Below are 27,534 nucleotides of genomic sequence, written 5' to 3'. Positions count from 1 at the left end.
CACATGCAGGTATCTACTGAACACATGCAGGTATTTACTGGAAACATTCACCTGTCTACTGCACACATACACTTATCTACTGAACACATACATGTATCTACTGAACAAATTCAGGTATCTACTGAACAAATTCAGGTATCTACTGAACAAATTCAGCTGTCTACTGTACACATTCACTTATCTACTGAACATATTCCGCTGTCTACTGTACACATACACTTATCTACTGAACACATTCAGGTGTCTACTGAACATCAGCTATCTACTGAACACATGCAGGTATCTACAGAACACATTCAGCTGTCTACTACACAAATACAGTTATCTGCTGTAGACATAATTTGTCTACTGTATACATTCACCTGTCTACTGTACATATTCAGCTGCCTACTGTTCACATTCATCTGTCTACTGTACACATTCATCTGTCTACTGAACACATCCAGCTGCCCACTGTACACACTCACCTTTCTACTGTACACATCCACCTCTATACTGTACACATTCAGCTAACAACTGTACATATTCATCTGTCTACTGTGCACATTCAGCTCACAACTATACATATTCATCTGTCTTCTGTACACATTCAGCTAACTACTGTACATATTCATCTGTCCACTACACACATTCAGCTGTCTACTGTACACATTCATCTGTCTACTGTACACATTCAGCTAACTACTGTACATATTCATCTGTCCACTACACACATTCAACTGTCTACTGTACACATTCATCTGTCTACTGTACACATTCAGCTGTCTACTTTACACATCCATCTCCATACTGTACACATTCAGCTAACTACTGTACATATTCATCTGTCCACTACACACATTCAGCTGTCTACTGTACACATTCATCTGTCTACTGTACACATTCAGCTGTCTACTGTACACATCCATCCCTATACTGTACACATTCAGCTAACTACTGTACATATTCATCTGTCCACTACACACATTCAGCTGCCTACTGTACACATTCATCTCTCTACTGTACACATTCAGCTAACTACTGTACATATTCATCTGTCCACTACACACATTCAGCTGCCTACTGTACACATTCATCTCTCTACTGTACACATTCAGCTACCTACTGTTCACATTCATCTGTCTACTGAACACATCCAGCTGCCCACTGTACACACTCACCTTTCTACTGTACACATTCATCTGTCTACTGTACACATTCAGCTGTCTACTGTACACATTCAGCTGTCTACTGTACACATTCAGCTGTCTACGGTACACATTCACCTTTCTACTGTACACATCCATCTCTATACTGTACACATTCAGCTAACAACTGTACATATTCATCTGTCTACTGTACACATTCAGCTGTCTATTGTACACATTCAGCTGTCTACTGTACACATCCATCTCTATACTGTACACATTCAGCTAACAACTGTACATATTCATCTGTCCACTACACACATTCAGCTGTCTACTGTACACATTTAGCTGTCTATTGTACACATTCAGCTGTCTACTGTACACATCCATCTCTATACTGTACACATTCAGCTAACAACTGTACATATTCATCTGTCCACTACACACATTCAGCTGTCTACTGTACACATTCATCTGTATACTGTACACATTCAGCTAACTACTGTACATATTCATCTGTCCACTACACACATTCAGCTGTCTACTGTACACATTCAGCTAACTACTGTACATATTCATCTGTCCACTACACACATTCATCTGTCTACTGTACACATTCAGCTGTCTACTGTGCACATTCATCTGTCCACTACACACATTCAGCTGCCTACAGTACACATTTATCTGTCTACTGTACACATTCAGCTGTCTACTGTACATATTCATCTGTCCACTACACACATTCAGCTGTCTACTGTACACATCCATCTCTATACTGTACACATTCAGCTAACTACTGTACATATTCATCTGTCCACTACACACATTCAGCTGCCTACTGTACACATTCAGCTAACTACTGTACATATTCATCTGTCCACTACACACATTCAGCTGCTTACTGTACACATTCAGCTAACTACTGTACATATTCATCTGTCCACTACACACATTCAGCTGCCTACTGTACAGATTCAGCTAACTACTGTACATATTCATCTGTCCACTACACACATTCAGCTGCCTACTGTACACATTCAGCTAACTACTGTACATATTCATCTGTCCATTACACACATTCAGCTGCCTACTGTACACATTCATCTGTCTACTGTACACATTCAGCTGTCTACTGTACACATTCATCTGTCTACTGTACACATTCATCTGTCTACTGTACACATTCAGCTGTCTACTGTACACATTAAGCTGTCTACTGTACACATCCAGCTGTCTACTGTACACATTCAGGTGTCTACTGTACACATTCAGATATCAACTGTACACATTAGGGGGAACGGGTGCCCCGTCGTCTCAGGTGCAGCGATTCGCTGTGCAGAGTTGCATACCTTGGGCACACCAGAAACCTATGATTGTGGGTTCGAATCCTGGTTTGCCCCAATTATGTTTCTAGGTTTGTCAGCACCATACCCATGCTCGTGGGTTTCACCGAAGTGGTAAATGTCTGAGACCTGCATCATTTCGGGCTTTCCTCCCACATTAAGCTGACACGCCGTGATATAACTGGAATACTGTTAAAAGCGGCGTTAAACACAACTCACTCACTCACTCACTGTACACATTAAGCTGTCTACTGTACATATTCAGCTGTCTACTGTACACATTCGCCTGTCCACTACACACATTCAGCTGCCTACTGTACACATTCAGCTAACTACTGTACATATTCATCTGTCCACTACACACATTCAGCTGCCTACTGTACACATTCAGCTAACTACTGTACATATTCATCTGTCCACTACACACATTCAGCTGCCTACTGTTAACATTCATCTGTCTACTGTACACATTCAACTGTCTACTGTACACACTCACCTGTCTATTGTACACATTCATCTGTCTACTGTACACATTCACCTGTCTTTTGTATACATCAGCACTCTACTGTACACATCCAGCTGTCTACTGTACACATCCATCTGTCAACTGTACACATTCAGCTGTCTACTGTACACATTCATCTGTCTACTGTACACATAAATGTAACAAGCATGAAACTACCTCTTGATATTTTATTTTTTTAATGAAATGTTTGAAATTTAAACATACTCAATGGAAGGTAGGACATACCTATATTATAAAATATAACCATAAAACCATTTCTAACTAATTCTAAGCTCATATGAGTTTCAGAAAACAAATCCTTCATATTTATGTAGTCTAGGAAACAAGATTTAATCAACTCTTGTCACAAACTAAGTTTAAAAAACAATTGGTTTCCATGTGTCTTTCAGGCAGGTGCTTTATGGGAAAACAACTAGAAAACAGTTTTAACTTTGAAAACTAGAAACTTGTGAGTAATATATTTACTTAATAATTGCAAACTAACATGCTCAGGTATAATGTATTATTTACTCCTCAAACATCAATGTTGTATCCTGACAGGGCAGGATGGAAAGTGAATCTCATCAACAGTTCAGATCCCGACTGGTGGAAGGTAAGTAGAGAATAGAAGTACATTCTCACTTTACCCACTATAACAATGCCCACAGTCACTGGGTATATAGTACTCCCCACAGACACTGGTAATGTAGTACTCCCCACAGACACTGGGTATATAGTACTCCCAACAGACACTTGGTACAAAGTACTCCCACAGACACTGGGTATAGAGTACTCCCCACAGACACTGGGTATATAGTACTCCCAACAGACACTGGGTATGTAGTACTCCCCACAGACACTGTGTATATAGTACTCCACACAGACACTGGGTATAGAGTACTCCCCACAGACACTGGGTATGTAGTACTTCCCACGGACACTGGGTATATAGTACTCCCCACAGACACTGGGTAAATAGTGGGTATATAGTACTGGGTATAGAGTACTCCCCACAGACACTGGGTATGTAGTACTCCCCACAGACACTGGGTTTGTAGTACTCCCCACAGACACTGGGTACAAAGTACTCCCCACAGACACTGGGTATGTAGTACTCCCCACAGACACTGGGTTTATAGCACTCCCCACAGACACTGGGTATATAGTACTCCCCACAGACACTGGGTAAATAGTACTCCCCACAGACACTGGGTATAGAGTACTCCCCACAGAAACTGGGTATATAGTACTCCCTACAGAAACTAGGTATATAGTGCATGTACTCCCCACAGACACTGGGTATAGAGTACTCCCCACAGACACTGGGTATGTGGTACTCCCCACAGACACTGTGCATATAGTACTCCCTACAGACACTGGGTATGTAGTACTCTCCACAGACACTGTGTATATAGTACTCCCCACAGACACTGGGTATAGAGTACACCCCACAGACACTGGATATATAGTACTCCCCACAGACACTTGGTACAAAGTACTCCCACAGACACTGGGTATAGAGTACTCCTCACAGACACTGGGTATATAGTACTCCCCACAGACACTTGGTATGTAGTACTCCCCACAGACACTGGGTAAATAATGGGTATATAGTACGGGGTATAGAGTACTCCCCACAGACACTGGGTATGTAGTACTCCCCACAGACACTGGGTATGTAGTACTCCCCACAGACACTGGGTACAAAGTACTCCCCACAGACACTGGGTATGTAGTACTCCCCACAGACACTGGGTATATAGTACTCCCCACAGACACTGTGTATATAGTACTCCCCACAGACACTGGGTATAGAGTACTCCCCACAGACACTGGGTATATAGTACTCCCCACAGACACTTGGTACAAAGTACTCCCCACAGACACTGGGTATAGAGTACTCCCCACAGACACTGGGTATATAGTACTCCCCACAGACACTGGGTATCTAGTACTCCCCACAGACACTGTGTATAGAGTACTCCCAAACGACACTGGGTATGTAGTACTCCTCACGGACACTGTGTATATAGTACTCCCTACAGACACTGGGTTTATAGTACTCCCCGCAGAAACTGGGTATATAGTACTCCCCACAGACACTGGGTATATAGTACTCCCTACAGAAACTAGGTATATAGTGCATGTACTCCCCACAGACACTGGGTATAGACTACTCCCCACAGACACTGGGTATATAGTACTCCCCACAGACACTGGGTATATAGTACTCCCCACAGACACTGGGTATCTAGTACTCCCCACAGACACTGTGTATAGAGTACTCCCCACAGACACTGGGTATGTAGTACTCCCCACGGACACTGGGTTTATAGTACTCCCCGCAGAAACTGGGTATAGAGTACTCCCCACAGGAACTGGGTATATAGTACTCCCTACAGAAACTAGGTATATAGTGCATGTACTCCCCACAGACACTGGGTATAGAGTACTCCCCACAGACACTGGGTATGTGGTACTCCCCACAAACACTGGGCATATAGTACTCCCTACAGACACTGGGTATGTAGTACTCTCCACAGACACTGGGTAAATAGTACTCCCCACAGACACTGGGTGCATAGTACTCCCCACAGACACTGGGTATATAGTACTCCCCACAGACACTGGGTATATAGTACTCCCCACAGACACTGGGTATATAGTACTCCCCACAGACACTGGGTATGTAGTACTCTCCACAGACACTGTGTATATAGTACTCCCCACAGACACTGGGTATAGAGTACACCCCACAGACACTGGATATATAGTACTCCCCACAGACACTTGGTACAAAGTACTCCCACAGACACTGGGTATAGAGTACTCCTCACAGACACTGGGTATATAGTACTCCCCACAGACACTTGGTATGTAGTACTCCCCACAGACACTGTGTATATAGTACTCCCCACAGACACTGGGTATGTAGTACTCTCCACGGACACTGGGTATATAGTACTCCCCACAGATACTGGGTAAATAATGGGTATATAGTACGGGGTATAGAGTACTCCCCACAGACACTGGGTATGTAGTACTCCCCACAGACACTGGGTATGTAGTACTCCCCACAGACACTGGGTACAAAGTACTCCCCACAGACACTGGGTATGTAGTACTCCCCACAGACACTGGGTATATAGTACTCCCCACAGACACTGTGTATATAGTACTCCCCACAGACACTGGGTATAGAGTACTCCCCACAGACACTGGGTATATAGTACTCCCCACAGACACTTGGTACAAAGTACTCCCCACAGACACTGGGTATAGAGTACTCCCCACAGACACTGGGTATATAGTACTCCCCACAGACACTGGGTATCTAGTACTCCCCACAGACACTGTGTATAGAGTACTCCCAAACGACACTGGGTATGTAGTACTCCTCACGGACACTGTGTATATAGTACTCCCTACAGACACTGGGTTTATAGTACTCCCCGCAGAAACTGGGTATATAGTACTCCCCACAGACACTGGGTATATAGTACTCCCTACAGAAACTAGGTATATAGTGCATGTACTCCCCACAGACACTGGGTATAGAGTACTCCCCACAGACACTGGGTATATAGTACTCCCCACAGACACTGGGTATATAGTACTCCCCACAGACACTGGGTATCTAGTACTCCCCACAGACACTGTGTATAGAGTACTCCCCACAGACACTGGGTATGTAGTACTCCCCACGGACACTGGGTTTATAGTACTCCCCGCAGAAACTGGGTATAGAGTACTCCCCACAGGAACTGGGTATATAGTACTCCCTACAGAAACTAGGTATATAGTGCATGTACTCCCCACAGACACTGGGTATAGAGTACTCCCCACAGACACTGGGTATGTGGTACTCCCCACAAACACTGGGCATATAGTACTCCCTACAGACACTGGGTATGTAGTACTCTCCACAGACACTGGGTAAATAGTACTCCCCACAGACACTGGGTGCATAGTACTCCCCACAGACACTGGGTATATAGTACTCCCCACAGACACTGGGTATATAGTACTCCCCACAGACACTGGGTATATAGTACTCCCCACAGACACTTGGTACAAAGTACTCCCCACAGACACTGGGTATATAGTACTCCCCACAGACACTGGGTAATAGAGTACTCCCCGCAGACACTGGGTATGTAGTACTCCCCACAGACACTGGGTATGTAGTACTCGCCACAGACGCTTTGTATATAGTACTCCCCACAGACACTTGGTATAGAGTACTCCCCACAAACACTGGGTATGAAGTACTCCCCACAGACACTGGGTACAAAGTACTCCCAACAGACACTGGGTATGTAGTACTCCCCACAGACACTGGGTATATAGTACTCACCACAGACACTGTGTATATAGTACTCCCCACAGACACTGGGTATAGAGTACACCCCACAGACACTGGATATATAGTACTCCCCACAGACACTTGGTACAAAGTACTCCCACAGACACTGGGTATAGAGTACTCCCCACAGACACTGGGTATATAGTACTCCCCACAGACACTGGGTATGTAGTACTCCCCACAGACACTGTGTATATAGTACTCCCCACAGACACTGGGTATATAGTACTCCCCACAGACACTGGGTATATAGTACTCCCCACAGACACTGGGTATGTAGTACTCTCCACAGACACTGTGTATATAGTACTCCCCACAGACACTGGGTATAGAGTACACCCCACAGACACTGGATATATAGTACTCCCCACAGACACTTGGTACAAAGTACTCCCACAGACACTGGGTATAGAGTACTCCTCACAGACACTGGGTATATAGTACTCCCCACAGACACTTGGTATGTAGTACTCCCCACAGACACTGTGTATATAGTACTCCCCACAGACACTGGGTATGTAGTACTCTCCACGGACACTGGGTATATAGTACTCCCCACAGATACTGGGTAAATAATGGGTATATAGTACGGGGTATAGAGTACTCCCCACAGACACTGGGTATGTAGTACTCCCCACAGACACTGGGTATGTAGTACTCCCCACAGACACTGGGTACAAAGTACTCCCCACAGACACTGGGTATGTAGTACTCCCCACAGACACTGGGTATATAGTACTCCCCACAGACACTGTGTATATAGTACTCCCCACAGACACTGGGTATAGAGTACTCCCCACAGACACTGGGTATATAGTACTCCCCACAGACACTTGGTACAAAGTACTCCCCACAGACACTGGGTATAGAGTACTCCCCACAGACACTGGGTATATAGTACTCCCCACAGACACTGGGTATCTAGTACTCCCCACAGACACTGTGTATAGAGTACTCCCAAACGACACTGGGTATGTAGTACTCCTCACGGACACTGTGTATATAGTACTCCCTACAGACACTGGGTTTATAGTACTCCCCGCAGAAACTGGGTATATAGTACTCCCCACAGACACTGGGTATATAGTACTCCCTACAGAAACTAGGTATATAGTGCATGTACTCCCCACAGACACTGGGTATAGAGTACTCCCCACAGACACTGGGTATATAGTACTCCCCACAGACACTGGGTATATAGTACTCCCCACAGACACTGGGTATCTAGTACTCCCCACAGACACTGTGTATAGAGTACTCCCCACAGACACTGGGTATGTAGTACTCCCCACGGACACTGGGTTTATAGTACTCCCCGCAGAAACTGGGTATAGAGTACTCCCCACAGGAACTGGGTATATAGTACTCCCTACAGAAACTAGGTATATAGTGCATGTACTCCCCACAGACACTGGGTATAGAGTACTCCCCACAGACACTGGGTATGTGGTACTCCCCACAAACACTGGGCATATAGTACTCCCTACAGACACTGGGTATGTAGTACTCTCCACAGACACTGGGTAAATAGTACTCCCCACAGACACTGGGTGCATAGTACTCCCCACAGACACTGGGTATATAGTACTCCCCACAGACACTGGGTATATAGTACTCCCCACAGACACTGGGTATATAGTACTCCCCACAGACACTTGGTACAAAGTACTCCCCACAGACACTGGGTATATAGTACTCCCCACAGACACTGGGTAATAGAGTACTCCCCGCAGACACTGGGTATGTAGTACTCCCCACAGACACTGGGTATGTAGTACTCGCCACAGACGCTTTGTATATAGTACTCCCCACAGACACTTGGTATAGAGTACTCCCCACAAACACTGGGTATGAAGTACTCCCCACAGACACTGGGTACAAAGTACTCCCAACAGACACTGGGTATGTAGTACTCCCCACAGACACTGGGTATATAGTACTCACCACAGACACTGTGTATATAGTACTCCCCACAGACACTGGGTATAGAGTACACCCCACAGACACTGGATATATAGTACTCCCCACAGACACTTGGTACAAAGTACTCCCACAGACACTGGGTATAGAGTACTCCCCACAGACACTGGGTATATAGTACTCCCCACAGACACTGGGTATGTAGTACTCCCCACAGACACTGTGTATATAGTACTCCCCACAGACACTGGGTATATAGTACTCCCCACAGACACTGGGTATATAGTACTCCCCACGGACACTGGGTATATAGTACTCCCCACAGACACTGGGTAAATAATGGGTATATAGTACTGGGTATAGAGTACTCCCCACAGACACTGGGTATATAGTACTCCCCACAGACACTGGGTAAATAGTGGGTATATAGTACTGGGTATAGAGTACTCCCCACAGACACTGGGTATGTAGTACTCCCCACAGACACTGGGTATGTAGTGCTCCCCACAGACACTGGGTACAAAGTAATCCCCACAGACACTGGGTATGTAGTACTCCCCACAGACACTGGGTATAGAGTCCTCCCTACAGACACTGGGTATTTGTACTCCCCACAGACACTGTGTATATAGTACTCCCCACAGACACTGGGTATGTAGTACTCGCCACAGACACTTTGTATATAGTACTCCCCACAGACACTTGGTATAGAGTACTCCCCACAAACACTGGGTAAATAGTACTCCCCACAGACACTGGGTAAATAGTACTCCCCACAGACACTGGGTATATAGTACTCCCCACAGACACTGGGTATATAGTACTCCCCACAGACACTGGGTATATAGTACTCCCCACAGACACTTGGTACAAAGTACTCCCCACAGACACTGGGTATGTAGTACTCTCCACAGACACTGGGTAAATAGTACTCCCCACAGACACTTGGTATAGAGTACTCCCCACAAACACTGGGTATGAAGTACTCCCCACAGACACTGGGTATATAGTACTCCCCACAGACACTGGGTATATAGTACTCCCCACAGACACTTGGTACAAAGTACTCCCCACAGACACTGGGTATATAGTACTCCCCACAGACACTGGGTATATAGTACTCCCCACAGACACTGGGTAAATAGTTGGTATATAGTACTGGGTATGTAGTACTCCCCACAGACACTGGGTATATAGTACTCCCCACAGACACTTGGTACCAAGTACTCCCCACAGACACTGGGTATAGAGTACTCCCCACAGACACTGGGTATATAGTACTCCCCACAGACACTGGGTATCTAGTATTCCCCACAGACACTGTGTATGTAGTACTCCCCACGGACACTGTGTATAGAGTACTCCCCACAGAAACTGGGTATATAGTACTCCCTACAGAAACTAGGTATATAGTGCATGTACTCCCCACAGACACTGGGTATAGAGTACTCCCCACAGACACTGGGTATCTAGTACTCCCCACAGACACTGTGTATAGAGTACTCCCCACAGACACTGGGTATGTAGTACTCCCCACGGACACTGTGTATATAGTACTCCCTACAGACACTGGGTTTATAGTACTCCCCGCAGAAACTGGGTATATAGTACTCCCCACAGACACTGGGTATATAGTACTCCCCACAGACACTGGGTATATAGTACTCACCACAGACACTGGGTATATAGTACTCCCCACAGACACTGGGTATAGAGTACTCCCCACAGAAACTGGGTATATAGTACTCCCTACAGAAACTAGGTATATAGTGCATGTACTCCCCACAGACACTGGGTATAGAGTACTCCCCACAGACACTGGGTATCTAGTACTCCCCACAGACACTGTGTATAGAGTACTCCCCACAGACACTGGGTATGTAGTACTCCCCACGGACACTGTGTATATAGTACTCCCTACAGACACTGGGTTTATAGTACTCCCCGCAGAAACTGGGTATATAGTACTCCCCACAGACACTGGGTATATAGTACTCCCCACAGACACTGGGTATATAGTACTCACCACAGACACTGGGTATATAGTACTCCCCACAGACACTGGGTATAGAGTACTCCCCACAGAAACTGGGTATATAGTACTCCCTACAGAAACTAGGTATATAGTGCATGTACTCCCCACAGACACTGGGTATAGAGTACTCCCCACAGACACTGGGTATCTAGTACTCCCCACAGACACTGTGTATAGAGTACTCCCCACAGACACTGGGTATGTAGTACTCCCCACGGACACTGTGCATATAGTACTCCCTACAGACACTGGGTTTATAGTACTCTCCGCAGAAACTGGATATATAGTACTCCCCACAGACACTGGGTATATAGTACATATACTCCCCACAGACACTTGGTATGTAGTACTCCCCACAGACACTGGGTATATAGTACTCCCCACAGACACTGGGTATATAGTACTCCCCACAGACACTGGGTATATAGTACTCCCCACAGACACTGGGTATATAGTACTCACCACAGACACTGGGTATATAGTACTCCCCACAGACACTGGGTATGGAGTACTCCCCACAGAAACTGGGTATATAGTACTCCCTACAGAAACTAGGTATATAGTGCATGTACTCCCCACAGACACTGGGTATAGAGTACTCCCCACAGACACTGGGTATATAGTACTCCCCACAGACACTGGGTATATAGTACTCCCCACAGACACTGGGTATGTAGTACTCCCCACGGACACTGGGTATATAGTTCTCCCCACAGACACTGGGTAAATAGTGGGTATATAGTACTTGGTATAGAGTACTCCCCACAGACACTGGGTATGTAGTACTCCCCACAGACACTGGGTATGTAGTACTCCCCACAGACACTGGGTACAAAGTACTCCCCACAGACACTGGGTATGTAGTACTCCCCACAGACACTGGGTATATAGTACTCCCCACAGACACTTGGTACCAAGTACTCCCCACAGACACTGGGTATAGAGTACTCCCCACAGACACTGGGTATATAGTACTCCCCACAGACACTGGGTATCTAGTATTCCCCACAGACACTGTGTATGTAGTACTCCCCACGGACACTGTGTATAGAGTACTCCCCACAGAAACTGGGTATATAGTACTCCCTACAGAAACTAGGTATATAGTGCATGTACTCCCCACAGACACTGGGTATAGAGTACTCCCCACAGACACTGGGTATCTAGTACTCCCCACAGACACTGTGTATAGAGTACTCCCCACAGACACTGGGTATGTAGTACTCCCCACGGACACTGTGCATATAGTACTCCCTACAGACACTGGGTTTACAGTACTCTCCGCAGAAACTGGATATATAGTACTCCCCACAGACACTGGGTATATAGTACATATACTCCCCACAGACACTTGGTATGTAGTACTCCCCACAGACACTGGGTATATAGTACTCCCCACAGACACTGGGTATATAGTACTCCCCACAGACACTGGGTAAATAGTACTCCCCACAAACACTGGGTATAGAGTACTCCCCACAGAAACTGGGTATATAGTACTCCCTACAGACACTGGGTATATAGTACTCCCCACAGACACTGGGTATAGAGTTCTCCCCACAGACACTGGGTATGTAGTACTCCCCACGGACACTGGTTATATAGTTCTCCCCACAGACACTGGGTAAATAGTGGGTATATAGTACTTGGTATAGAGTACTCCCCACAGACACTGGGTATGTAGTACTCCCCACAGACACTGGGTATGTAGTACTCCCCACAGACACTGGGTACAAAGTACTCCCCACAGACACTGGGTATGTAGTACTCCCCACAGACACTGGGTATATAGTACTCCCCACAGACACTTGGTACCAAGTACTCCCCACAGACACTGGGTATAGAGTACTCCCCACAGACACTGGGTATATAGTACTCCCCACAGACACTGGGTATCTAGTATTCCCCACAGACACTGTGTATGTAGTACTCCCCACGGACACTGTGTATAGAGTACTCCCCACAGACACTGGGTATATAGTACTCCCCACAGACAGTGGGTATGTAGTACTCCCCACGGACACTGTGTATATAGTACTCCCTACAGACACTGGGTTTATAGTACTCTCCGCAGAAACTGGGTATATAGTACTCCCCACAGACACTGGGTATATAGTACATATACTCCCCACAGACACTTGGTATGTAGTACTCCCCACAGACACTGGGTATATAGTACTCCCCACAGACACTGGGTATATAGTACTCCCCACAGACACTGGGTAAATAGTACTCCCCACAGACACTGGGTATAGAGTACTCCCCACAGAAACTGGGTATATAGTACTCCCTACAGAAACTAGGTATATAGTGCATGTACTCCCCACAGACACTGGGTATAGAGTACTCCCCACAGACACTGGGTATGTGGTACTCCCCACAGACACTGGGCATATAGTACTCCCTACAGACCCTGGGTATGTAGTACTCTCCACAGACACTTGGTAAATAGTACTCCCCACAGACACTGGGTGCATAGTACTCCCTACAGACACTGGGTATATAGTACTCCCCACAGACACTGGGTATATAGTACTCCCCACAGACACTGGGTATATAGTACTCCCCAAAGACACTCCATATATAGTACTCCCCACAGACACTTGGTACAAAGTACTCCCACAGACACTTGGTACAAAGTACTCCCCACAGACACTGGGTATATAGTACTCCCCACAGACACTGGGTATGTAGTACTCCCCACAGACACTGTGTATATAGCACTCCCCACAGACTCTGGGTATAGAGTACTCCCCACAGACACTGGGTATGTAGTACTCCCCACGGACACTGGGTATATAGTACTCCCCACAGACACTGGGTAAATAGTGGGTATATAGTACTGGGTATAGAGTACTCCCCACAGACACTGGGTATGTAGTACTCCCCACAGACACTGGGTATGTAGTACTCCCCACAGACACTGGGTACAAAGTACTCCCCACAGACACTGGGTATGTAGTACTCCCCACAGACACTGGGTATATAATACTCCCCACAGACACTGTGTATATAGTACACCCCACAGACACTGGGTATAGAGTACTCCCCACAGACACTGGGTACATAGTACTCCCCACAGACACTTGGTACAAAGTACTCCCCACAGACCCAGGGTATAGAGTACTCCCCACAGACACTGGGTATAGAGTACTCCCCACAGACACTGGGTTTATATAGTACTCCCCACAGAAACAGAAAGTGTGGCATAAAGGTCTGAACTGTTTCCATGTTATGATCCAGGATATATCATATTAAAGGTATTATTCTCTTCATAACAAACAAATGTATACAATGGATCTGTTTATTATAGGGTTGGAATAATATCGTTTTGCATGTTATGATCAAGGTTCTAACACCTTTGGGAATGCCGGACAGATGAACAGTAGGGTCAGTCCTGGTGGCATATGTGCATTTCTCTCATTATACTCTTAATTGTACATATGGTTATAGGTTGGGGATCTTAACCGTGTCCAAGTTATAAACTCTTTTTAGCCCCACCCCCTAGTCCCGGGGTTGGGGGTAGGGTTAAACCCCTCCATTTCTCCAATTTTATTTCCCACCAAATATTGTTGATAACTATCTCTTAGTTCCTGAAAGGAGTCATTTAAAGCAATATAGCCAAATTATCCCTATTTGGCCCTGCCCTTCAGCCCCTATTGGGTGGGGGGGGAGCATCCACACTATTTGTACAATTTTGAATCCCCACCACCAAATTTCGTTAATTTCCAATTTGTGGTTCAGAAGTAGACATGGTTTAAATAAATTGTTGACACACAGACAACAGACAGACAACAGACGAAAGACGAACGACAGACGCTAGACGCCACGGTATGGCATAAGTTCACATTGGTCCTTCGGATTCGGTGAGCTATAATTGCAACTTAATATTCATCTACATGCATCAAGTGCATGTAAAAGAATATAAATATGTGTTTTACTTACCTTAATATGTCCACACAACAACAATCTTTGAACCCACTTAATATACAGCTTTTCAATTCAAATAGAGGCAAGCTCCATTCTGCATACAGGCCATCACTCTATGAAGGTTGATACTCCAATGAACACACACAAAGTGAAAGTCAGTTCTTGAGTTGACCTACACAGTTTTATTCAGCCAACAAAGTGTAATGTAAAGGGCATGTAGTGGAGATGTATTTTGTGCAAAAGCCTTGGTTACATTTTTACATATTCATGTTTTCTCTCGAAAGTCTTGACATTTCAAAATATTCATGTTTATCTGCAGAGAATAATGGCTCTACATTCTAAATGCTGTTATGTTGCTTCAAAACCTATGTAACTTATTTGCCTACATTTGATTACCTTTGTATTGACTTATAATGGTATAAAAAAAGGTTTGTAAATATCCCCCAAAATTCTAGTGAGACTTGCAACTCTATTTTATCTATTATTGTTGCAGGGTCGGTGCAATGGGAAAGTGGGCTATTTTCCAGCAACATATGTACAACGTCTCGTGCCTGGGCAGAGGGTCTTCCAAGTGACACACACTATGAACTTAAGTGAAGGAGACAATGGAATGAGACTTCATAAAGACCAGGTGAATGAAAAAAACCCAGAACTAAATAGTTTCAAGGGTCAGAGGTAGAAAGTTTAAAAGAAACGAAATTTAAGATCAGGCGATTGATGCGCACTTGTTGGTGTATGATGTGTTGGGTGGCAGGGTGGTTAGGTGGTTGTCAGGAAGACAAAGGGGACCTACAACTAGGGGATATATGGACAGTTTAGTAGGTCAGACAGGAAGACAAAGGGGACCTACAACTAGGGGATATATGGACAGTTTAGTAGGTCAGACAGGAAGACAGTTGGCAGCTACAACTAGGGGATATATGGACAGTTTAGTAGGTCAGACAGGAAGGCAGTTGGCAGCTACAACTAAGGGATATATGGACAGTTTAGTAGGTCAGACAGGAAGACAGTTGGCAGCTACAACTAGGGGATATATGGACAGTTTAGTAGGTCAGACAGGAAGACAATGGGGACCTACAACTAGGGGATATATGGACAGTTTAGTAGGTCAGACAGGAAGACAGTTGGCAGCTACAACTAGGGGATATATGGACAGTTTAGTAGGTCAGACAGGAAGACAGTTGGCAGCTACAACTAAGGGATATATGGACAGTTTAGTAGGTCAGACAGGAAGACAGTTGGCAGCTACAACTAGGGGATATATGGACAGTTTAGTAGGTCAGACAGGAAGACAGTTGGCAGCTACAACTAGGGGATATATGGACAGTTTAGTAGGTCAGACAGGAAGACAGTTGGCAGCTACAACTAGGGGATATATGGACAGTTTAGTAGGTCAGACAGGAAGACAGTTGGCAGCTACAACTAGGGGATATATGGACAGTTTAGTAGGTCAGACAGGAAGACAGTTGGCAGCTACAACTAGGGGATATATGGACAGTTTAGCAGGTCAGACAGGAAGACAATGGGGTGCTATAACTAGGGGATATATGGACAGTTTAGTAGGTCAGACAAGAAGACAGTTGGCAGCTACAACTAGGGGATATATGGACAGTTTAGTAGGTCAGACAGGAAGACAATGGGGAGTTATAACTAGGGGATATATGGACAGTTTAGGTGATCAGACAGAAAGACCATGGGGTGCTATAACTAGGGGATATATGGGCAGTTAAGGTGGTCAGACAGGAAGACAATGGGGACCTACAACTAGGGGATATATGGACAGTTTAGTAGGTCAGACAGGAAGACAGTTGGCAGCTACAACTAGGGGATATATGGACAGTTTAGTTGGTCAGACAGGAAGACAATGGGGAGTTATAACTAGGGGATATATGGACAGTTTAGGTGATCAGACAGAAAGACCATGGGGTGCTATAACTAGGGGATATATGGGCAGTTAAGGTGGTCAGACAGGAAGACAATGGGGACCTACAACTAGGGGATATATGGACAGTTTAGTAGGTCAGACAGGAAGACAGTTGGCAGCTACAACTAGGGGATATATGGACAGTTTAGTAGGTCAGACAGGAAGACAGTTGGCAGCTACAACTAGGGGATATATGGACAGTTTAGTTGGTCAGACAGGAAGACAATGGGGAGTTATAACTAGGGGATATATGGACAGTTTAGGTGGTCAGACAGGAAGACAAAGGGGACCTACAACTAGGGGATATATGGACAGTTTAGTAGGTCAGACAGGAAGACAATGGGGAGCTACAACTAGGGGATATATGGACAGTTTAGTAGGTCAGACAGGAAGACAGTTGGCAGCTACAACTAGGGGATATATGGACAGTTTAGTAGGTCAGACAGGAAGACAATGGGGAGTTATAACTAGGGGATATATGGACAGTTTAGTAGGTCAGACAGGAAGACAGTTGGCAGCTACAACTAGGGGATATATGGACAGTTTAGTAGGTCAGACAGGAAGACAATGGGGAGTTATAACTAGGGGATATATGGACAGTTTAGGTGATCAGACAGAAAGACCATGGGGTGCTATAACTAGGGGATATATGGGCAGTTAAGGTGGTCAGACAGGAAGACAATGGGGTGCTATAACTAGGGGATATATGGACAGTTTAGTAGGTCAGACAGGAAGACAGTTGGCAGCTACAACTAGGGGATATATGGACAGTTTAGTAGGTCAGACAGGAAGACAATGGGGAGTTATAACTAGGGGATATATGGACAGTTTAGGTGATCAGACAGAAAGACAATGGGGTGCTATAACTAGGGGATATATGGGCAGTTTAGTAGGTCAGACAGGAAGACAGTTGGCAGCTACAACTAGGGGATATATGGACAGTTTAGTAGGTCAGACAGGAAGACAATGGGGAGTTATAACTAGGAGATATATGGACAGTTTAGTAGGTCAGACAGGAAGACAGTTGGCAGCTACAACTAGGGGATATATGGACAGTTTAGTAGGTCAGACAGGAAGACAATGGGGAGTTATAACTAGGGGATATATGGACAGTTTAGGTGATCAGACAGAAAGACCATGGGGTGCTATAACTAGGGGATATATGGGCAGTTAAGGTGGTCAGACAGGAAGACAATGGGGTGCTAAAACTAGGGGATATATGGACAGTTTAGTAGGTCAGACAGGAAGACAGTTGGCAGCTACAACTAGGGGATATATGGACAGTTTAGTAGGTCAGACAGGAAGACAATGGGGAGTTATAACTAGGGATATATGGACAGTTTAGTAGGTCAGACAGGAAGACAGTTGGCAGCTACAACTAGGGGATATATGGACAGTTTAGCAGGTCAGACAGGAAGACAATGGGGTGCTATAACTAGGGGATATATGGACAGTTTAGTAGGTCAGACAGGAAGACAATGGGGTGCTATAACTAGGGGATATATGGACAGTTTAGTAGGTCAGACAAGAAGACAGTTGGCAGCTACAACTAGGGGATATATGGACAGTTTAGTAGGTCAGACAGGAAGACAATGGGGAGTTATAACTAGGGGATATATGGACAGTTTAGGTGATCAGACAGAAAGACCATGGGGTGCTATAACTAGGGGATATATGGGCAGTTAAGGTGGTCAGACAGGAAGACAATGGGGACCTACAACTAGGGGATATATGGACAGTTTAGTAGGTCAGACAGGAAGACAGTTGGCAGCTACAACTAGGGGATATATGGACAGTTTAGCAGGTCAGACAGGAAGACAATGGGGTGCTATAACTAGGGGATATATGGACAGTTTAGCAGGTCAGACAGGAAGACAATGGGGTGCTATAACTAGGGGATATATGGACAGTTTAGTAGGTCAGACAAGAAGACAGTTGGCAGCTACAACTAGGGGATATATGGACAGTTTAGTAGGTCAGACAGGAAGACAATGGGGAGTTATAACTAGGGGATATATGGACAGTTTAGGTGATCAGACAGAAAGACCATGGGGTGCTATAACTAGGGGATATATGGGCAGTTAAGGTGGTCAGACAGGAAGACAATGGGGACCTACAACTAGGGGATATATGGACAGTTTAGTAGGTCAGACAGGAAGACAGTTGGCAGCTACAACTAGGGGATATATGGACAGTTTAGTTGGTCAGACAGGAAGACAATGGGGAGTTATAACTAGGGGATATATGGACAGTTTAGGTGATCAGACAGAAAGACCATGGGGTGCTATAACTAGGGGATATATGGGCAGTTAAGGTGGTCAGACAGGAAGACAATGGGGACCTACAACTAGGGGATATATGGACAGTTTAGTAGGTCAGACAGGAAGACAGTTGGCAGCTACAACTAGGGGATATATGGACAGTTTAGTAGGTCAGACAGGAAGACAGTTGGCAGCTACAACTAGGGGATATATGGACAGTTTAGTTGGTCAGACAGGAAGACAATGGGGAGTTATAACTAGGGGATATATGGACAGTTTAGGTGGTCAGACAGGAAGACAAAGGGGACCTACAACTAGGGGATATATGGACAGTTTAGTAGGTCAGACAGGAAGACAATGGGGACCTACAACTAGGGGATATATGGACAGTTTAGTAGGTCAGACAGGAAGACAGTTGGCAGCTACAACTAGGGGATATATGGACAGTTTAGTAGGTCAGACAGGAAGACAATGGGGAGTTATAACTAGGGGATATATGGACAGTTTAGAAGGTCAGACAGGAAGACAGTTGGCAGCTACAACTAGGGGATATATGGACAGTTTAGTAGGTCAGACAGGAAGACAATGGGGAGTTATAACTAGGGGATATATGGACAGTTTAGGTGATCAGACAGAAAGACCATGGGGTGCTATAACTAGGGGATATATGGGCAGTTAAGGTGGTCAGACAGGAAGACAATGGGGTGCTAAAACTAGGGGATATATGGACAGTTTAGTAGGTCAGACAGGAAGACAGTTGGCAGCTACAACTAGGGGATATATGGACAGTTTAGTAGGTCAGACAGGAAGACAATGGGGAGTTATAACTAGGGGATATATGGACAGTTTAGGTGATCAGACAGAAAGACCATGGGGTGCTATAACTAGGGGATATATGGGCAGTTAAGGTGATCAGACAGGAAGACAATGGGGACCTACAACTAGGGGATATATGGACAGTTTAGTAGGTCAGACAGGAAGACAGTTGGCAGCTACAACTAGGGGATATATGGACAGTTTAGTAGGTCAGACAGGAAGACAATGGGGAGTTATAACTAGGGGATATATGGACAGTTTAGGTGATCAGACAGAAAGACCATGGGGTGCTATAACTAGGGGATATATGGGCAGTTTAGTAGGTCAGACAGGAAGACAATGGGGACCTACAACCAGGGGATATATGGACAGTTTAGTAGGTCAGACAGGAAGACAGTTGGCAGCTACAACTAGGGGATATATGGACAGTTTAGTAGGTCAGACAGGAAGACAGTTGGCAGCTACAACTAGGGGATATATGGACAGTTTAGTTGGTCAGACAGGAAGACAATGGGGAGTTATAACTAGGGGATATATGGACAGTTTAGGTGGTCAGACAGGAAGACAATGGGGAGTTATAACTAGGGGATATATGGACAGTTTAGGTGATCAGACAGAAAGACCATGGGGTGCTATAACTAGGGGATATATGGGCAGTTAAGGTGGTCAGACAGGAAGACAATGGGGACCTACAACTAGGGGATATATGGACAGTTTAGTAGGTCAGACAGGAAGACAGTTGGCAGCTACAACTAGGGGATATATGGACAGTTTAGTAGGTCAGTCAGGAAGACAGTTGGCAGCTACTACTAGGGGATATATGGACAGTTTAGTTGGTCAGACAGGAAGACAATGGGGAGTTATAACTAGGGGATATATGGACAGTTTAGGTGGTCAGACAGGAAGACAAAGGGGACCTACAACTAGGGGATATATGGACAGTTTAGTAGGTCAGACAGGAAGACAATGGGGAGCTACAACTAGGGGATATATGGGCAGTTAGGGGATATATGGACAGTTTAGGTGGTCAGACAAGAAGACTATTGGGAGCTACAACTAGGGGATATATGGGCAGTTAGGGGATATATGGACAGTTTAGGTGATCAGACAGGAAGACCATGGGGAGCTACAACTAGGGGATATATGGGCAGTTAGGGGATATATGGACAGTTTAGGTGATCAGACAGGAAGACAATGGGGAGCTACAACTAGGGGATATATGGGCAGTTAGGGGATATATGGACAGTTTAGTAGGTCAGACAGGAAGACAATGGGGAGTTATAACTAGGGGATATATGGACAGTTTAGGTGATCAGACAGGAAGACCATGGGGAGCTACAACTAGGGGATATATGGACAGTTTAGGTGGTAAGTCAAGAAGACAATGGGGACAAAGGACAAGTAAGGTGGTAAGTCAAGAAGACATGAGGACAAAGGACAAGTAAGGTGGTAAGTCAAGACAATGGGGACAAAGGACAAGTAAGATGGTAAGTCAAGAAGACATGAGGACAAAGGACAAGTTAGGTGGTAAGTCAAGAAGACAATGGGGACAAAGGACAAGTTAGGTGGTAAGTCAAGAAGACATGATGACAAAGGACAAGTATGGTTGTAAGTCAAGACAATGGGGACAAAGGACAAGTTAGGTGGTAAGTCAAGAAGACATGAGGACAATGGACAAGTTAGGTGGTAAGTCAAGAAGGCAATGGGGACAAAGGACAAGTTAGGTGGTAAGTTAAGAAGACATGAGGACAAATGACAAGTTAGGTGGTAAGTCAAGAAGACAATGGGGACAAAGGACAAGTCAGGTGGTAAGTTGAGAAGACATGAGGACAAAGGACAAGTTAGGTGGTAAGTCAAGAAGACGATGGGGACAAAGGACAAGTTAGGTGGTAAGTCAAGAAGACGATGGGGACAAAGGACAAGTTAGGTGGTAAGTCAAGACAATGAGGACAAAGGACAAGTTAGGTGGTAAGTCAAGACAATGGGGACAAAGGACACGTTTGGTGGTAAGTTGAGAAGACATGAGGACAAAGGACAAGTTAGGTGGTAAGTCAAGACAATGAGGACAAAGGACAAGTTAGGTGGTAAGTCAAGACAATGGTGACAAAGGACAAGTTAGGTGGTAAGTTGAGAAGACATGAGGACAACGGACAAGTTAGGTGGTAAGTCAAGAAGACAATGGGGACAAAGGACAAGTAAGGTGGTAAGTCAAGACAATGAGGACAAAGGACAAGTTAGGTAGTAAGTCAAGACAATGGGGACAAAGGACAAGTTAGGTGGTAAGTTGAGAAGACATGAGGACAAAGGACAAGTTAGGTGGTAAGTCAAGAAGACAATGGGGACAAAGGACAAGTTAGGTGGTAAGTTGAGAAGACAATGGGGACAAAGGACAAGTTAGGTGGTAAGTCAAGAAGACATGAGGACAAAGGACAAGTTAGGTGGTAAGTCAAGACAATGGGGACAAAGGACAAGTTAGGTGGCAAGTCAAGAAGACAATGGGGACCAGCAACTAGGGGATATCTGGACAATTAGCAAGATTGTGTATCACCTAAAATTAAAGTTATCAAAATAGATCTCAGCACATCAGATCAAAAAGCTGTTCAACACGACACATCTAGATCGTTCCCAAAAGCAAGCAATTTTTCTCAGAGACAAGGGTGAATAATGTACCTCTTGCCAAAAAGTAACACATGATTACGGATATACAAAGAGGTATTGAGTGATGGTTATGGACTGATAAGAAAATGGAAGGACTATGTGTAACATGACAGTCAACAGAACATGCTGACTGTGTATTGTAAGGCTCCAAACAACAAAGAAAGAAAACAGGCATATGTTGTCGAAACATTAACCATTTGAGATGACTTGATCAGCAATAGGTCATTCTCTATGATCTGTCCAACATTTGTTTTTTGGACATGGTATGGTCCTAATTAATCTCCCAATGACAATTTAGTCGTGTCTTGACCACTGCTCTTGCAGCGCCTCGCCCAGTTCAGCTAAAGTAGCGGTTGGCCTTTGACGTCTGCGTACACATCTTGTCCCCAATGTGATCTACATGGGAAAGATCAGGACTCAAGGCTGGCTATTGTATTCTGGTTACAATGCGTGCAGTGTGGGTGTAGTATCGTGCCTCAGGGGGTTCATATTCTGGTTGCTTATTCTATGTAAGGGAGACAACTCTCTCCCTGGAATGCAGTGTGAGCTACAAGATGCGTGTTGTCTGTGTCTAAAAAAGGATATTGAATTGGCAACGTGGAAAAATCTCAAAAACTTTTATGCATAACCATAACATCTCTTTGCCAGACTAACGACATTTGCTAATCTTGACCAAGATGAGTGCAAGTCAAGCACACCGGTTTCCCTTGTCAACAATGTGCTCAGAAAACAGCAAACGGAGGAGAGAAATAAGAGAGGCAGTGGTTGGCATGCGTGCACGGAGGAGAGAAATAAGAGAGGCAATGGTTGGCGTGCATGCGTGCATGAAAAGTTTGCTTTACTAATGCAAGGGCTTATTGCTTGATTACATTGGAATCATAGATCGAGGTGATATAAGGTGTAAACCTGTTGATGACATCAGCAGCAAATTACAACATATTTATACGACCTGGATGGGGCTCAAAGGTACAACAGGTACCATCTACCAGACGTAATGTCACAAGTGATCTAAGAACCGGAAGTGACGTCAGAAGTACGTCAAATACCACAAAGCTGCTGCAAAGCTGACATCATAGAAAGGGAAGTGACATCATAACATGCCAAAACTTGACAACCTAGAACAAAATATAAGGCAGTATACTTCCGTTTTCTATAGAGTAAATTATAGAGATCACTGGACTTTTGCATTTTTTATATAACGCCCAGAATAGAGAAATGGGTCATGGATATGTAAGATGTTGATTACAAGCTGGTATTTGAAGTAGATATAGTTGTAGCTGAAACTCTTTACTTCCTGGCAAGACGCCCACTCCCCATCAGAAGGGATGACAGCACTGAGAAAGTGTTGAATAGCATTGTGTAGACTGAACACTCCATCATTCTGGAGCGAGAGAGAAACAACTAAAGATAGCTGCAAAAAATCAAACACAGAATTCTCAAAGAAGACTGGGTATCTCATATGGTGTGAAGGGAGAACTTTGTCCCACTGGAGGAATGATCTGTCAACACAAAATTGTGATCCCAAGACCCCTACACAGACCAGTTTTCAAAGCAAGACACTACTTAGGACAATTTGGGAATAACGAAACTAAACAGACATTGAGAGAAAAGTATTGGTTTTCATACATGGACAGAATGACAGAATTGGTCCTGAAGTAGTGTGATGGGTGCAAGGTGACCACTACAGAACCATGAACCGGTGAAGTCTACTAGATCCCTGACAAATCCATGGAAACTGTCTCAGTTGACATCGGAGAACTGTACCCAGAAAATCCACAGTGAATCTTGACTCATCTGAAAACATTATGTAGCAGGGCGTGGAGTCGTCCCACAGATGACATCCTTACCTTGTCAGCTTGCTGACGGGGTTAACCTCTTTTGTCATGTGGACAAGGCGTCTGACCTCGGATCAGAAGGTCCACGGTTCGAATCCCATCACGGTACTCGGAAATTTTATTGCCACGACAATTACATGAGAATATTGGCAATTCTTCCAGTTTCTACACTCTAAACACCATTGGCATCAGGTTAAAATCTGTTGAGTTGTTAATGGTGGTACAAAATGTGGTTGCCAAGTATGCGGGTGATTTCGGATCATCTGGTCTGTAACTTAAACTCCAGTGAACAGCATTTTCATTTGCTGTTTGGGATCGACTTCTTGAAGTCTTGTTTCTGATTAAATGATCCTGGACTTGTTCTATTGACGGTAGACCTAGTTCATTAACATTAACAAAACCTGTTGCAAAGTTTACAAATCAGAAACTGAGACACATCGAACAAATTGGCTACCTCTCGCTGAGTTCTACCAGTTTAGAGCATACCAATAAGCCTTGGGTGTTCATCATGTTGTAGACGACGCATTCCCAATGTGATCACAAATACTTCAATAAGCAAGAGTAGAGAGCTTAGGTGTTACTGTGGATAATGAAAATCAACGGCAAATACTAAAGGCTTAGAGCGATTTAACCTTTCACTAAATTAAGGATGACACCCTACCCATGTGCTTGGAGGAATAGCATGGTCCACGTGCAATGACTCGGTTGTGTTGGGCATTAGGTTTTGATTCCAAAACTGAAATCTTTTACAGACATTTTTCAAAGCTGATCTTTCTTCTAACAAGTGATTGTAACATATATATTTCATGATCCACTACTTCTTTTGGAGAGTATATATGCATACTATGTCACATCATGATTACAAACATATGATAAATGAAGTTGTGTGCATTTTAAATTAAATAGAACTTTACAGTATCTTCATCACAACATGCTCATCATAAAATAGGTCTTATAAAACAAAAGGGGCCAACGTAATTCTTTCACTTTAATCATGCAAAGATGCACATTGTATCGATCCATCATTTATTGTCTTTCAGATTGTTGTGCAAGTTGGGGAAGAAGTCAATGGCATGATTCATGTGCAAGCTCCAAACAAGAAGCAGGCAATGTGTCCGATGAAGTATCTACAGGAACTCTGATGCTACACAGCCAGTATGGCACTCAGGACAATTACCGATCGTATTCCACAACTTGCCAACTTCACAAAGCAAACTTCCAGATCTGCAGGACTGTGTTGCACCAAAAGATATATGCAGGTCTTGTAGTGATGCTTCTATAGTAGGGAGCAACCATACAACGAGCTGGGTGTGCATCTTGTACAGCTAGACTGTCTGTCTCCTGATAGATATACTCCAACACTGAACACACCAGCATTCCACAGGGCAGGTGGTTTATGTAACTACATACCCGATAGTTCAAATAATCATTAATTTATCTACTTTAGAAGGAAGTAGCTGTATAAACTTTCCGATTTCAACCGTGTCACCTGTGTCTTTCTTTATGATAACGCCAGTGCTCATCACTTCGTTATGGTCAGTGCTTAGACACTGGCTTCATAGTGATCTCATGTGCCCACTCATCCCTGTGTCCACACTTCACACTGTGCCTAAGGGCATATGTACCTGACACCTGTACAAGGGATTCTCAATGTAATTGCACAACCAGTGTAATGTTCAGTTTTTACAGCCTCATATAGATAGAATCCAGTGTATGCTTGTTATGTGTTTTCATCACTGGAAATTTGTTATAAGATCAGCATACAACAGACCGGAGTAATGTGTACCCATGTGTTGGCAAGTATATACAGATTACAGAGATAAGTGTTGGGATCTGCATGGCCTGAGCCACACCAATGTGAATGTATGTGTCAGATCTATGAGATGACCCCCCCAGCATTGTGTACATGGGATTTGCATGTGTGTGTTGGAATATGCATAAGAGTGCTTCTCAATGATTCACAAAGTTCAGCAGGTCTGAACTGTTTGGAAAGTCATTATGTTGAGATGCATTCCTTACTGAGGAAGAGGATTTATGGATGTCAACTTCTTTATTATGAGGAACACAATGTTTCGGTGTATATACTTACGCCTTCATCCTGATGGTAAGTATATACTCCGAAACGTTGTGTTCCTCATCATAAAGAAGTTGACATCCATACAGGATACATCTCTTCTTATGTGTATCACTTCTAAATGCCTTTCAATGACATTCCTTACTGGTTCCACGCTTTTGTAGCTACATGTATTTCACCTGCAGTCTGTTTTTAAGTGTTATTTAATTGACACTAACTGGATATACCCATTTACTTAAGTGTTAGTTAGTTGACACCACTTATGTGGATATACCCACTTACTTAAGTGTTATTTACTTGACACTACTTATCTGGATATACCCACCTACTTAAGTGTTATTTACTTGACACTACTTATCTGGATATACCCACCTACTTAAGTGTTATTGAATTGACACTACTTATGTGGATATACCCACTTACTTCAGTGTTATTTAATTGACACTACTTAATTGGATATACCCACTTAAGTGTTATTTAATTGACACTACTTATCTGGATATACCCACCTACTTAAGTGTTATTTACTTGACACTACTTATCTGGATATACCCACCTACTTAAGTGTTATTGAATTGACACTACTTATGTGGATATACCCACTTACTTCAGTGTTATTTAATTGACACTACTTAATTGGATATACCCACTTAAGTGTTATTTAATTGACACCACTTATGTGGATATACCCACCTACTTAAGTGTTATTTACTTGACACTACTTATGTGGATATACCCCC

The 27,534-nt window shown here is 44.2% G+C and overlaps 1 protein-coding gene across 4 annotated transcripts in view; it reads left to right on the top strand.

Moving 5' to 3' along the window:
* The window catches only part of LOC124114609 (spectrin alpha chain, non-erythrocytic 1-like), a 456,322-nt gene extending 429,047 nt beyond the window's left edge, over positions 1 to 27,275 (top strand). For all 4 annotated transcript variants that reach the window (XM_048385836.1, XM_048385837.1, XM_048385833.1 and 1 more), the window contains exons 17-19: positions 3,537 to 3,588; positions 15,720 to 15,857; positions 25,761 to 27,275. In XM_048385836.1, coding sequence (XP_048241793.1) covers positions 3,537 to 3,588; positions 15,720 to 15,857; positions 25,761 to 25,862 — 292 coding nt within the window. In that variant the 3' untranslated portion in view covers positions 25,863 to 27,275. The remainder of the gene's footprint in view (positions 1 to 3,536; positions 3,589 to 15,719; positions 15,858 to 25,760) is intronic.
* The last annotated feature ends 259 nt before the right edge of the window (positions 27,276 to 27,534 follow it).

The sequence above is a fragment of the Haliotis rufescens genome, unplaced genomic scaffold, assembly GCF_023055435.1.
Source record: "Haliotis rufescens isolate VD_foot unplaced genomic scaffold, xgHalRufe1.0.p SCAF_6, whole genome shotgun sequence".
Taxonomy (NCBI): Eukaryota; Metazoa; Mollusca; class Gastropoda; order Lepetellida; family Haliotidae; genus Haliotis; species Haliotis rufescens.
The sequence above is the reverse complement of the archived record's forward strand: the minus strand, read 5'-3'. Positions and strand labels throughout refer to the sequence as shown.